The 16124-nt window shown below is 39.3% G+C and overlaps 1 protein-coding gene across 1 annotated transcript in view; it reads right to left on the minus strand.

The window, feature by feature from the left end:
- The window catches only part of FAM193A (family with sequence similarity 193 member A), a 159440-nt gene that overhangs the window by 61954 nt on the left and 81362 nt on the right, over window positions 1–16124 (minus strand). The window contains exons 8-12 of the mRNA XM_075992888.1: window positions 11356–11433; window positions 9900–10012; window positions 9537–9779; window positions 5966–6119; window positions 5684–5863 (exon numbers count right to left, since the gene is read on the minus strand). Coding sequence (XP_075849003.1) covers window positions 5684–5863; window positions 5966–6119; window positions 9537–9779; window positions 9900–10012; window positions 11356–11433 — 768 coding nt within the window. The remainder of the gene's footprint in view (window positions 1–5683; window positions 5864–5965; window positions 6120–9536; window positions 9780–9899; window positions 10013–11355; window positions 11434–16124) is intronic.

Below are 16124 nucleotides of genomic sequence, written 5' to 3' on the forward strand. Positions count from 1 at the left end.
ACGGTGATATAGCACATCTTATATTTTCCTGGTTAGAGCTGGAACCCATACTACTAAGTGAAGTATCCCAAGAATGGAAAAACAAGCACCACATATACTCACCAGCAAACTGGTATTAACTGAGTAGCACCTAAGTGGACACATAGGTACTACAGTAATAAGGTATTGGGCAGGGGGGAGGGTATATACATACATAATGAGTGAGATGTGCACCATCTGGGGGATGGTCATGCTGGAAATTCAGACTTGTGGGGGGAGGGGGAAAGGGCATTTATTGAAACCTTAAAATCTGTACCCCCATAATATGCCGAAATAAAAAAAAATTGCAGGAAGCAATAATTATAACATATTATTGGGTTTATAATACATATAAATGTAATAAATATCTAGAAAAATAATAGTATAAAGGAGGAAGAAGGAAACTGAGCTACACTGGAGCAACATTTATATATTTTCCTGAATTCAGTTGGCATTAATCTGATGTAGATTGTGATAAATTAAGATGCATATCCTAATTCTTACAGAAGCCACTAAAAAAATAACTAAGAAAACCATAAATAAAGAATCAACAGCAGAATTAAAATGGTACACTACAGCCATACTGCCCTGAACATTCCCAATCTCATCTATAATGGTACATTAAAAATTTTATTTAATACTGACAAAGGCAGGCACTGACAGGATAAAAATGCAAGTCCTAATTAAAAGGTTGGAAGATAAATTTTAGATTCAAAGGCAAAGAAGCTAAAAGCAAAAGGTTGAAAAAAATATAATGTGTATACAATGGCCAGGTGCAGTGTGGCTCAGGCCTGTAGCACTTTGGGAGGCCAAGGCAGGAGGATCGCTTGACATCAGGTGTTTGAGACCAGCCTAAGCTACAGCTAGACCCTGTCTCTATCAAAAATAGAAAAAATTAGCCCAGCATGGCAGTGCATACCTGTAGTCCTGCTACTCGGAAGGCTAAGACAGAAGGATCGCTTGAGCTTAGGAGTTTGAGGTTGCAGTGAGCTATGATGATGCCACTGCACTAGCCCGGGCAACAGAGCGAGACTCTGTCTCCAAAAAAAACCCCAAAAAGTATACAGTAACCCAAGAAGCTGGCCTGGCTACATTAATATCACATAAAATAGACTTTAAGAAATATTAGTAGAGAAACATTTCATAATGACCAAAGGGCCAATATATGAGGGAGATATAACAATAATATATTCAATGACATCATCCGTAAGTGCATAAATCAAAAACTGTCAGTATTAAAAGGAGAAATGAATAATCCAATAGTTATACTTGACGAATTCAATATGCCTCTCTCAGCAAGTGATATAACCACTAGACAGAAAATCAGTAAGGATATATGCTATGGTCTGAATATCTGTGTCCCTCTAAAATTCATATGTTTAAATCCTAATCTCATACCAGGAGGTGGGGCCTTTGGGATGCTCTGCTATCAAGAATGGGATTAGTGCCCTTATAAAAAGAGGCCCAAGAGAACTCCTGTGCTCCTTTTACCATATGAGGTTACAGTGAGAAGACAGCTGTATGAGGAAGCAGACCATCACCAGACACCAAATCTGCTGGTGCTTTGATGTTGGACTGCCCAGCCTCCAAAACAGTGAGAAATAAATTCCTGTTGTTGATAAGCCACCTAATTTATGATATTTTTGTTATGGCAACTTGAACAGTCTAAGACAATACAGAAGACTTGAACAACGCCATCAACCAACTTGATCAAACTTTCGTTTATAGAATACTCCACATGATTAAGAACAAAATACAAATTATTTTCAAGTACACATGGAACATTATCTAGGAGAGATCATGTTAAGCCATAAAACAAGTCTCAATAAATTCGCAAGCTCTGAAATCACTAATTACTTTTGTTTCAACAAACTAGAAAAAGATGAGAAAACCAAACCGAAAGAAAACAGAAAGAAATAATGAAGATCAAAACAGAAATCAATGAAATAGAAAAGAAAAATACAGATAATATTAATAAAACCAAAACTGGTTAGGTATAAGACCAACAAAATTGATAAGCATTTAGCCTGAGTGAGGGGGTTAAAAAGGAGAAGATAAAATTATCAAATTAAAGAACTCACATCATCAGAGACCCTGCAGAATTAAAATGATTATAAGGACACAATAACTTTATGCCAAGAAATGAGACAATTTAGATGAAATGAGTAAATTCCTAGAAACACAAAAATTATTAAAATTGACTCCGAAAGACATAGAAAATCAACATACTTATTACAAGTAAACAAAATTTGAGTTAGTAATTATAAATCTTCCTACAAAGAAAAGACCATACCCATAGAATTTCTCTGGTGAATATCAAATAATTAAGAAATTTCAATCTTAAACTCCTTCAGAAAACATAGGTGGGAGAAACACCTCTCAACTCATTCTATGATGCCAGTATTACTCCGATATCAAAGCCAGACAGAGACAGCATAAAGATAGAAAACTACAGACCAATATCTTTTATTAATATAGATGCAAAAATCCTAACAAAATATTAGCAAACCAATTCAGCAACATATGAAAAAGATTATATATTACCACCAAGTGGGGTTTATCCAATAACACAAGGTTGGTTTAACATCCTATAATCGACTGATGCGATAATCCACAATAAAAGAAAACAGAATGAAAACTACAGGATCATCTCAATAGATGCAGAAAAGGCATCGTAAAACCCAATACACATACAATTTAATGTACAACTCATGATTAAACTCTCAAGAAACTAGGTGTAGGGCAGAATTTCCTCCACCTAATAAACAGCATCTATGAAAAACCTACAGCTAGTATCATAGTTAGTGGTTAAAGATTAAATGCTTTCCCCCTAAGATTGGGAACAAGGCAAACATGTCTGCTTGTACCACTTATACTTAATAATGTACTGGGGATTCAAGCTAGCTCTAAAAGGCAAGAGTGAGAAATCAAAGGTATCGAGATTGGAAAGGAACAAGTCAAACTATCTCTATTCGCAGATATCATCATCTTATATGCAGAAAATCCAAATCTACTAAAATCCAAAAGAACCCCAACCCTACTAAAGTTAATGAGTTTAATTAACAAAGCCATAGAACACAAGATCAATGTATGAAAATCAACTGTATTTCTATATATTACCAAAATTCAACTGGAAATCAAAATTAGAAAATACCATTTACTATAGAATCAAAAAACATGTAATACTTAAGCCTAAATTTAAGAAATATGTTTAAGACCCAAAGACTGGAGATTTTTAAAAACCCTCTGAGAAAAATTAAAGATGATTTAAGTAAATAGAAAGACACAACATGTTTAGACTGAAAGATTCAATTTTGTTAGGACTGTATTCTCCCCAAATTGATCTGTATTATCCTACAAATAAAAGATCATGCCCAGAGGATTTCACTGATGAACTCTAAAATATATTCAAGAGCTCAATGCAATCCTTATCAAAATCCAAGCACACTTTTTTTTTTTTATTTCAGTATTTACTAAAGTTTAAATATAATCACGTAAAAAACAAACATTTCAAAAGTGCAAAATCGTAGAAAGTTAATCAGTGCTACTAATCTTTCCATGCAATCTCTTGCTGAGATAAATAATACTAATTCTGCAGCTAGGAATATGTACCAAATGATGCTGTACCAGAGTTTAAAAACAGGCTTGCTCTAAATATTGCACATGACACAAATGAAGCAGTCAAGCACACTTTTTTATAGAAGTTGATGCTAAAATTTATGTGGGAATGCAAAGTATTTTGAACAGCCTAAACAATATTGGAAAAAGTCTACTAAGCTGGACAGCATGCATGGGTGGGAAACCTGCAACCTCAAGGCCACATGTGGCCTTCTGGGTCCTTAAGTGCAGGCTTTTGGTTGAATCCAAATTTTACAGAACAAATCCTTTTATTAAAAGAGGTGCAGCAAAGAAAGATGAAACTTTTCTTGCTTCTTGTGGTGCTTAAAAAAGAACAATCTTAAAATCAGAAGGCCACAGTTTCCCCACCCCTGCATGGGGTAAGGACAGAGAGATCAAACGAACCGTGTGGAGAGGCCAGACACAAACCCCTTACATTTATCATCCACTGATTTCCAACAAATGGCTAAGGCAGATCAATAGGGAAAAGGGTGGTCCTTTTGACAAACAGTACTGAGACAACTGGATAGCCACATATGCAAAAAGGTGAATTTAGACCCTGACCTACCATAAGCAAATATTGAGTGAAATGGACCACGAAACTAAAGAACCAAAATTATAAATCTTCTAAAAGAAAACAGTTTTGTATAAGGCAAAGTTTTCTTGGATGACACATCAAAAGCATGATTCATAAAATAAAAAAAAAATCAATAAACAGAAATACATCAAAATTAAAAACCTTTGCTTTTCAAAAGACACCACAAAAAAACTAACAGCTATGCTACAAACCATGAGAAAATACCACAAATCATACATTTTTGATAAAGGACTTGTATCCAATAAATAAAGAACTTCTATAACTCAGTAAGATAGAAAAGGAAACAAATAGCTCTTAAAAATATATAAAAGGATGCTCAACTCTCAACTCTACCTGTAAAAAGTGAAATGAACATTGAAACCACAATGGGTTACCATTTCTAATCTATCAGATAGGCAAAAATCCACAACTGTGACATCACTCAACTCTACTCACAGATGCTCTGACCCAGTAAAAACCCACTGCTGGTGATCAATCCTGGGGATATATCTGCTTATGTACAGAATGTCAGATGTTACACAATGAATAGTTTATAATGGCCAAAAGGATGGGCAATTAATACAAGTGCCCATCAACATAGGACTAAAAAGAAAAAATAAAACTACAGTATGTCCACATAATGGAATATAACTAGGCTAGTAGAACACAATGAAGAGGTATACTGTATAGACAGATATACTGTCAGGATATACTGCTAAGTGAAAAAGTAAGGTACAGAACAGTATGTACATTAGTATCAGCATTTTTTATAAGAAAGAAAAAAATATTTGTATTGGAATATAATAATTAAATAATACTGATTATTTGGACTAAGAACTGGGGGTACACAGCTTCTGGACAGGCAGGTGGGGGAAGGGGTGGGACAAGAACTCTCAATGTACACCTTCTGATGTCACCCTTATTGTTTGACTCTTATATTTGCATTACCTATTAAAATAAATCAATTAGCCAAGTACTTTGACCTTCACTTGTTCTCCTTTTCATTTTAAAACTGCTTACTGAGCAAGTGTCCTAAAACTCTGAGTCCTTAAGAAAAATAGTGGTCTAATAAGGTAACCTCAACTTTGGTTAACAGAAAAATAGGTATCAGACAGAATAAAAAAGTCCCCTTATAAAAACAAATGTTTTCTGAAATTTTAGCATTCCACTATTTTATTTTTCAAAAAATCCTCTTTGCTTCTATACAGACAAAAAATTCCATGTCACCTAAACATGTGGAGCTACCACTGGAAGTCACAAAATCAAGACTGATGATTAGATTCAATCAAGAGAAACAAGATTAAAATAAGGGTTGCTTATAAGTATGCCATGATCCTCTCTAGTTCTAATCTTCAGAAATTTGTGGAAATATAATAATTTTGTATTCAATAATGCTCATGTTTAGAGAAAAAATACATAGAGATCCTTGGTAAAACAGAAACTTGGTAAAACAAAAGCATAAAATCTCACCTGCTGTGCTGGGTGAGATGGGAGTGGACTGTCCGCCTTACTCCCCTCACCCCGGGGGCTCCTGTTTCCTGGGTCCCCGTCTTCACCTGGGGCACCTGGGGGCTCCCCGCTACTCTCACCGTCTGCGTCTTCATCGTCAGCTTCCGAAGAACTACTACTGGTGCTGCTCACCTGAGGAGACTTTAAAGACAGCCTTCAGTAACTTACACTCTTCAAAACAAAAGAATATAAAGTCTTATATCAGATGACCATTTGATGTCACCTATTGTCACTACTGCCTACCTCCTCTTTTAGGGCCACGCCTCCCCCACTGCTGTGGGACTCGCTGTGGATTCCATTCATGCTGGCCACCACCTCAGCATCATCATAGCTACTCAATGGGTAAATGTCAGCAAATTTAGCTGACAGCGGTGCCATATCCTCATCATCACTGCAACTGAGACAAGCAGAGATGGTCACCATGAGGCTGTGAGACAAGCAAGGATAGCAAACGAACCACCTCTTAAGCACAGATACTTCCTTTACAGATCATTGTCTTATGTCAAGTGTCACTCGTACTACTTAACAGCTCTTAGTAAGCTAAACAAAAGAAAAACAACCGGAAAATGAACATTTGTGGTATTTGGTAGAATGAAAAAAAAACCCTCCACAAGTAGAAATATTAAGGAAACAACAAAAATTTAATCAGAATGATATTACATTTCCATTTGACCCAAAGTTCAATGGTACAAAGCTAGGGCACCCTCTCTGCTACTCCCAAGCAGACAAAATTTTTGATTAAAATTAAAGGGATATAGGCTCATGCCTGTAATCCTAGCATTCTAGGAGGCCGAGGCGGGCGGATTGCTCGAGGTCAGGAGTTCGAAACCAGCCTGAGCAAGAGTGAGATCCCGTCTCTACTAAAAATAGAAAGAAATTCATTGACCAACTAAAAAAAAAATATATATATATCTATATATCTATATATATATCTATATGTAGATATATATATAGACACACACACACACACACAAAAACAAAAAACTAGCCAGGCACGATGGCACATGCCTGTAGTCCCAGCTACTTGGGAGGCTGAGGCAGAAGGATTGCTTGAGCCCAGGAGTTTGAGGTTGCTGTGAGCTAGGCTGATGCCATGGCACTCACTCTAGCCTGGGCAACAAAGTGAGACCTTGTCTCACAAAAAAAAAAAAAAAAAAAAAAATTAAAGGGGTACAGTGACCTACCTTAGGCCTTCGGTGTTTGCTTTTATAACCACCAAAATATCTGAAATAGCCAGCTGAATAAACCATAAGACACTTATGTGACAAAATATTAAATTTTTTTTGCCACAAGGCCAGTCAGGGTCTGGTCAGTTATGATTTTAAGTAAGTATCAGCTTTTGCAAGACATCTAAGCAATGGGCAAATGGAAAATTTACTTCAAAAGAAAATTTTAACAGATTTCAAGGCTTCCACCTAAATGTATGATTTTCTGGAGCATACAAAGAGCTAACAGGCAGATGCAGTGGCTCACACCTATAATCCCAGCACTTTGGGAAGCTGAGGCAGGCAGTTCACTTTAGGCCAGGAATTTGAGACCAGCTAGGGCAACACAGCAGGACCCCGTCTCTACAAAAAATAATTAGCTGGGTGTAAGTGCATGCTTGTTGTCTCAGCTGTTTGGGAGGCTGAGATAAAAGAATGGCTTCAGCCTGGGAGTTCAAGGCTGCAGTGAGTTGTGATCGCACCACTGCACTCCAGCCTGGGGAGACAGAGTGGCACGGAAAATGAGCTGGCACGGAATTCACAGTTCAGTGAAAATGGTTCAAGGCATAATCGCAGACGGATGTCCCAGAGTTCACAAAAAATATGCTGCTGAGTCCGTCCATCTTCAGTCTGGGTGCACATGATTTTCAGAAAGTAAAAACCCCAGGAACGGGCTATCTCACCACTTTAAAAGGAGTATCCAGAATTACCAAGCTCAAGTGTCTTTTCCATTTTCAAGAAAGCCAGATTCAACGTACAACAAGGTATTACAATCTAGAGCTGATGGGGAGGGAAGCATCACCAGCACCCACCAGGTGAAGGGTGCTCAGGTCTCCTGAGGTCCTATGGCACCCGAGGTAGTCAACACTCACACCCACTCCTGAGGTATTACCATCACCACAATTTGCAGATGTGGAAACTGAGGTCCTAAAACGAAGTAACTATGCTATTTACTTCACCAATACTAGCACTAGTAAGATCCAGAAAGCACTTCAGTATAGTGACTAAAACTGCACTGTTCTTTTTAACCAATTTAGAAAAGGCACCAAGAAAGAGACAACACAAACCAAAGATAACACTGGAAAATTTCAAATCACTGCACTTTATATTTGGAAGACATTAATCACAAGTTCTTGAAGGCCCACATGCCTGGAAAGCCTGGGCTCCCCCGATCAGCCGTAAACAGTCCTCATCCAGGGAGAAAGGTTCCCACAGGCAAGTCCTTCTATCACTTAATGTGACACAAGAGCCCATAACTGACATCAGCATCTAAGACAAATGAACAAGAATGAAATTTTCCAACTTAAGTTTTTATTAGATTATACATGTTTAATTTCTATATGTTTCTGTAAGAAGTTGGGTAAGAACAAGCTGCAAAACCCCCTTAACACTCTTTCTCAGGCCGTCGAGAACACAGGGTTTCTAAGGCTATAAAGTAGCCTGCAGTCTTTGAAGGACAGTCATGGAGTTTAGACCAGCCCCTTTAGAATTATTTTGCATTTGAGAAAGAACCCAAATTGAGAACTTCAGAAGACTCTGAAGGAAAATGTCAGAGTTACTGAGATAAATCGAGAGGGAAAGAATGAACACATGTCAGTCAGTTAGAGAAATCTGAGAAACACTGAGTAGCCAAGATTGAGGCAACAGTCCCATCCACTGGGTACCTCCATAAGACACACGATACCTGCATGCTCTATGACACATGTAACATTAACCTAAGTTTACTTAACTACATACATCCATGTGCAAACCCTTCCAGAAGTAAGCATGTAAAGCCTCCATAAATAAGACAGTCACAACTGAAGAAAATGGGATGAGCCACCTACCACATGAATTGGTGACAGCTGTACAGCCACCTTCTAATATGAAATGTATTTCTAACCATGCAAGAATATGGAAAACAGAGACTTCCAACTGCCTACTAAAGTGATTATGTGAGTTCTTAGCAAGACATGGAACAAGCATGAACACTAAGCTGAGAGAGAGGCAGGACAGACAGCAGGCTGGCCACACTCTAAGCAAATGATGAGATGTCAGGCCAGAATTAGACAATTCCCTGCATACCAACATGTTTTTTATTTACTGGCATTTTATATATGTATATATATTTGAGACAAGGTCTCGCTCTGTCACTCAGGTGGGAGTGCAATGGTATGAGCATAGTTCACTGTAGCTTCGAACTCCCAAGCTCAAGCCATCCTTCCGCCTCAGCCTCTGGAACAGCTGGGGGCTGTTAGGGTGCATGCCACTATGCCTGGCTAATTTTTCGTTGAGATGGGGTCTCACTATGTTGCCCAGGCTGGTCTCGAACTCCTGGCCTCAAGCGATCCTCTTGCTTCAGCCTCCCAAAGTGCTGGGATTACATGTGGGAGCCACTGTGCCCAGCCAGGCATTTAATAATGTACCATATTTTTTTTCAAGTAATGAAATAATGTTAAAGTTTGGGTTTACTGATTTCATGTTTTAAAAGTCACTTAAAAATACTAACGGTCCTTTTTCATAAAAAAAAGCACAATGCTGATGTTCATAAATTCTGTAGATATTATTGTCTATGTCTTATTATTGCATTACTTAAATTTCTGAAACTTTATTACAAAGTCACAACTTACAAAGCTGGTGCAGAGCCACTGTCTGTGCGGATGAGCCTGGGGTGTTGCTGAACCGTGATGGGTGAGCTAGAGCCTGACCCTGAGCTTGCTGAAGATACACTCGGTGGGCGCATCTCCGGGAGGTAGTCAGGAGCAGAGTCCACCTGGAGTGGGAGCTGGTGAATGTGGACATCATCAGTGACAGGTGGATCCATGATACCGCAAGTGAGGATGTGTGAGAGGCTGCAGTCATCGCAAGCACACCTGATCAGGAATTAAGGATAGTTACCAAGACAGCTAACAGAGCAGGTCAGTTCTGGACCTCCACTTGGTTCAGCAAAGGGCCCACAGGTCTACAGCACCCACACCACACTCAAGGCTCACCTTCTCCTGTAGTTGCAGTTGGGGCAGTCAGGCATGCTCAGCCGGGATGACAACATGTGCCTCATGGTATCCGTAAAGTTGTTCTCACCAGTCACTGCTTTTTTATTAGTTAACTACAGGAAAATTATAAAACAATGGTTTAATTTTGCAAAATACTTCCCCATTGTATGGTTCATATTTTTCAGTAATTATGGTAATATGTATTATGCTCATTGAGAAACAAGTGGGCATGGCTTCCTCAAGTAGAACAGCACCTGGAACCAGGGACAGCAGACCTGGAATCTGCAGCAGCCAGGGGCTGTGCCATGCAAGGGCTCAGGTACCAGGAGCCCCCAAATGCTTGTCTTTGGCAAATACACTGTAACGCACCTTCCCAGCAGACACCTGGAAGGCAGGGCTGCCGCAGACACCCAGGCTTCACCCTCTGCCATGTGCTTGGTACTTGCTAAGCACCAGGAACGGAGCTATAGAAATGGAGGCTAGCACATGGGGGGAGAAAGGGTGTACCTGGCAGCTATCAGGGAAATGACAACTAAACTTCCAGCCAACTAGGTGAGCATGTGGATTTCAAAGAGAAGGACCAACTCTGAACCAACTTAGGCAATGGGACGTGGCAGCAGGAGGGGCCACTCAACAGGACACATCCAGAACTGGGGCAGGCGAGTGAGCTAAACATGGGCACCACCAGTATATCTGTGGTGCCTGGAGGAGACCATAGGAGTACAAAAGTGAAGACAGATGCCGGGCCAAGGCAAGGGCACCACACACACTTAATAAAAGGGCGAGGGAGCAGAGTTTGCAAAGGAGACTGAGAAAACGTCAGAGAAGCAGGAAGAGAGTCATTGCAGCAGGTAGACAGGCAATCAAGGGGAGCAAGTTTCTAAATGAAGCCGAGTGCCCTGAGACCAGCCATGGGGAAGGTCACCAGCAGAGGGTGAGCAGGGCAGGCTTGCTTGGAGGAGGCACTGCCAGGAAGAGGAAGATGGGGGCGGATCTGCCAGCAGCCACACTGAAGACAGGGCACCAACACTCTCTGAAGGTCTAAGTGCTCTGTCTGGGGAAGTTGGGGCCCAATCTCAGCTCTGTGACACAAAGCATCATCCTTAACCTCACCATGTGACTCTTCTCAAGTGTAACCTGGATATAATACCACCTGCCTCGTAGGGGATCATGGGAACTCAGGGCAATCTCGTCTGTTCAATACCTGGGGCCACTGTGGTCTAGAAAGGTCATGCAACAAGCATGCTTCTTCCTTGAGGAGTACGTGGAAGACAAGTAAAGAAAATTAGTTCATCCTGAGGTTAAAAGAGTGTCTTGACCAGTGTTTTAACACTGGCAGATATGGCATGCGGTCCTCACATGTTCTAACAGAGCATGTTAATGTCTGAAGGAGTCATCTACTCTGCAACAAAGGATTTCTCTTTCCTTTAATTGTTCCCTTTAATGACATGCTTACCTGCTCTTCAATGAATCTTCTTTGTTTAAAAAGCTCCCAGTCTTCTGTTAACATGCGCTGTTTGGTTTTCATTGTCATCTAGTAAGAAGATACAAAAAAACGAAAACAAAAAACCTAGTACCAGCAACAACTACACAAGATATTTTCAAGGGGATTATTTTCAAAAATAGGGTATGAGAAACATTATCATTTGCAAACAAAGGATACAACACTATACATATATTGCCAGGTATTCTATTTCACCATTTTATTCAAAATCATCTCAAGTACTTTTCTTTCCTTTTTTTTTAGAGACAGGGTCTCGTTCTGTTGCACAGGGTGTAGCAGTGTCATCACAGCTCACTGTAGCCACCAACTCGGGCACTGAAATGATTCTCCTGCCTCAGCCTCCTGAGTAGCTGGAACTAAAGGTGTCTGCCACCACACTAGGCTAATTTTTAAATTATTTTTTTGTAGAGACAGGATCTTGGTACGTTGCCCAGGCTAGTTCCAAACTTTTGGTCTCAATTTGCTAGGATTACAGCCTCTCAAATTGCTAGGATTACACACATGAGCTACTGTACCCAGCCTATTTGGAAATTTTTAAAAAATAGTTTAAACTATCAGAGAAGAAATCAAAGTTAAATGACAGTCTGTTTAGAAATAACTGACAATAAAAGCCCCACACATCAAATTTTGTAAGATGCACGCAACAAGTATAATAGAAGAAAAGACTGAAAGTATTCAACTTAAGAAGCTAAACAAAACTAATAAAACAGAAAGGAATTAAAGGTAAAAGGAGAAATCACTGAGGAAACAGAGCTGCTGCAAATGTGATCAATAAAACCAAAAGTTGGTTCTCCAAACTTCTTCCAGGGCTGAATAGGAGAAAAAGGGAAAAACAAAACAAAAAACCCATCGAGAATGAGAAAGGACACATACATACAAAACATTCTTTTAAACCACAAGAGAAAATATCTGTAGGGATTTATACTTTTTAAAATCTAAAGAAGAACTGCAAACAAGTGGCAGCCCATGAGGTATTTTGTTGAACCTGCTCAATGCTTTTTAAAAGTTGAATTGATATTTAGAAATTTTTGAGATTTCACATCTGGCTTCTCTTGACAAATTAGCAGTTCTGGTGGACCTGTGAGGAGACAGATGGAACCAAGCAGGGCCCACCCTTAATGGACAACATGTGAGTGCGTAGCCCTTCACCTTCCCAACCACCGCCCACTCCATCAGGGCCTCCCTACCACTGAGGGCAGGGGGATCCTTTGGAATGTGGAGGAAGTGCTCTCTCTCCCTGAACAAAGGTGTGTCTAAGTGAGAGTGAGTGACAGCCCATGAGTAGCATGGGAACTCCTGGAGCTGCCAAGTCACCCATGAGTTTATGACACTATATGTAAATGATATGGGTAAGTTCCTAAGCAAAAATCAATTTGTAAAAGTGACTCAAGAAGTAGAAGAAAACCTGAAACAGACTAATAAATGTAATATCAAGTGAAAAGGTAGTAGAAGATCTATACTCTGTTCTTCCTCTCTATAAAACTCAATCATATCCCAAAGTTTTATGGTAGGTTGTAGCAAATCCTTCATAAAACAGAAAATTTAAATTATTCCTTGCCTGGTGCAGTGGCTCACTCCATAATCTCAACAGTTTGGGAGGCTAAGACAGGAGGATTGCTTAGGCCCAGGAGTTTTGAGACTCGCCTGGGCAACACAGTGAGATCCTGTCTCTCAAAAAAAAAAACAAAAAAACCCACACAGTTAGGGTGGTAGTGCACACCTGTAGTCTCAGCTACTCAGGAGGCTGAGGCGGGAGGGCCATTTGAGCCCAGGAATTCAAAGTTACAGTGAGCTATCTTCATACCACTGATGGGTGATGGAGTTAAGACCTTGTTTCCAAAAAACTTTTAAAAATAAAATCAATTTTAAAGAACCAACTCTTCCTGATAAATGAAAAAACATAGAAAGTTTCTCAATTCATTCTATGAAGCTAGCATAACCTTTACACAAAACAGACAAGATCTCAAAGCCCAAAATTCAATTATACCTCATAATATAAATATAGAAGTCCTAAATAAAATATCAGCTAATTAAATTGAGCAATGGGGATTAGAGATCGCAATCTAGTAGGGTTCAATCTAAGGAACGTAAGACTGTCTCAAGATTAGGAAACCAAATCTCTCAATTCATATAGAAATAGATAAAAATCATACAACCAAATCTGACATCCACTGTGTTGTTTAAAAAAATGATAACCTAAATAAACTAGAGATAAAAGTAATTTGTTAAAAAGTGTCAGAAGTTTGTATGAGAAGCATCAAAGTTCATGGTGGAACATCTAAAACATCCCCTTTAAGCTGGGAACAGACAAGGTATCACTACCAGCATCTCTTATTCATGTTGGTCTGAAGGTTCTAGTGGAAGCCACAAAAAGTTCAAATGCTGGAAAGGATGAGACAAAACAATCATCTTTTGTAGATGATACCATGATCTAGAAAACTCAAGACAATCAACTCACAAGCTATTAAGGTTAACAAGGGAGGTTGGTGACATGACTGGGCACAGGGTAATGTTGCTTTCCTACTTCCCAGTATGAACTCTTTAGAAAATTTATTCCTTCATTAAACAGGTCTCTAAAATTGTAAAATACTGAGGCATAAAATGGGTAAGAAATGTATACTATAAAACCATATGCAAGGCCGTGTTCGGTGGCTCATGTCTATAATCCTAGCACTCTGAGAGGCTGAGGCAGGTGGATCATTTGAGCTCAGGAGTTCGAAACCAGCCTGAGCAAGAGCAAGACCTTGTCTCTACTAAAAATAGAAAATTACTTGGACAGCTAAAATCATATAAAGAAAAAATTTGCCAGGCATGGTGGCACATGCCTGTAGCCCCAGATACTTGGGAGGCTGAGGCAGAAGGATTCCTTGAGCTCAGGAGGTTTGAGGTTGCTGTGAGCTAGCCTGATGCCACGGCACGCTAGCCTGAGCAACAAAGTTGAGACTCTGTCTTAAATCAATCAATCAATCAATCAATCATATGCAAGATTTAAAAAACAACCAAAGAGACACATACCATATTCTTGAATAGGAAGACTCAATATTGGTGCCAGTTCTCCCATATCATTGTATATGTCTGCAGTGTTGGGGAAAATATTTTTTCAAGTAGCTATTACTATTGAATGTTTAATAAAAGAATTTTATTTTATTTATTTGTTTTCTTGAGACAGAGTCTCACTTTGTTGCCCAGGCTAAAGTGAGTGCCGTGGCATCAGCCTAGCTCACAGCAATTTCAAACTCCTGGGCTCAAGTGATCCTCCTGCCTCAGTCTCCCGAGTAGCTGGGACTACAGGCATGCACCACCATGCCCATCTAATTTTTTCTATATTTTTAGTTGGCCAATTAATTTCTTTCTATTTTTAGTAGAGACGGGGTCTTGCTACTGCTCAGGCTGGTTTCGGACTCCTGACCTTGAGCGATCCGCCTGCTGTAGCCTCACAGAGTGCTAGGATTACAGGTGTGAGCCACCACGCCAGGCCATAAAACAATTTTAAATGAGCTAAAAATCAGGAAAGGTAGTTGTATTTTTTTATCTTAGTACAGAGGCTCAAAAGAATAGTTTGATAAATAATGACATCAACCAAAACCTCTTCTTTGACCCTCTCTTCATATCCTCTGGGTAAATTATTTCTTTGGAACAAATTTGGGTACCTGCAGGCTTGTATGTTGTATCAAACGACAAAGAAAGGACGAATTTTTAAAAATAAACAAAAAATAACTGATTTCAAAGCTGTCAGTTCTCTCTTCACATCCATATTTATGAATAGAGAGACTCAATTATTTGACAAGTGTTCGACATTTGGAAACCTTTGAATTAGCATAAAATTTCTAAAATGCTTCTTGATTAGAAGCAACTGATCTCCATTCAAAGGGTTTCACATTAAATGGCATACCAAAATGGTTCCAGAGGAGACTGGGATGATATGGCCATAGCCAAGGAAGGCCAAGAGCCACCCGAAGCTGGGAGCGATAGGGAGAGTCCTCCCCCAGAGCCTTCAGGGAGCATCGTCCTGCCCACACCCTGATTCTGGACTTTCGGCCTCCAGAACTGTGAGAGAGTAAATTTCTGTTGTTTCAAACCACATCCATATGCACACATGCTTCCAGAATGACTATTACTCTCTGGATGTTATTGAAGTGACTCGATTTCCCAAATTTGTATTAACGACATCTTGGTTTCTCATGGTTTCTTGACAGGAGAGTGAAAATAAGAATGCATCTTCTAGTTGCTTTAGTGAATAGCCTTTTTTTCCTTTGTAAAATTATGTAACATGCAATTTTATTTTTACTATTTTTTTTTTTTTAATAGAGATGGGGTCTCACTGCTCAGGCTGGTGTTGAACCCGAGCTACAGTGATCATCCCACCTTGGCCTCTCAGAAAGCTAGGATTACAGGCATGAGCCACTGCACCAAGCCATGATATGCAATTTTAAAGAAATTCTCATTTCAGCTTTACTTTTTAAGTGGGACGGTATTTTCTCCCTAGAGAAAACACGCATTTTTACACACATCCCATTTTCATCAGAACAGCAGTAATACTATATATTATATTCCTAAATGAATGTTTAAATCCAGGCAACAGATACATACAAAATTACTATTCCCAAAGGATTCTTTAGTCTTAGCAAAGCAACTTCTTCTTTTCCTAAAAGCATTTCCTGGGCATTTTTGTGTTTAGTCATGGTTCAATTGGAGAAATGAAGAAAGAATGAAACTAGAAT

The sequence above is a fragment of the Microcebus murinus genome, chromosome 16 (assembly GCF_040939455.1).
Source record: "Microcebus murinus isolate Inina chromosome 16, M.murinus_Inina_mat1.0, whole genome shotgun sequence".
NCBI lineage: Eukaryota > Metazoa > Chordata > Mammalia > Primates > Cheirogaleidae > Microcebus > Microcebus murinus.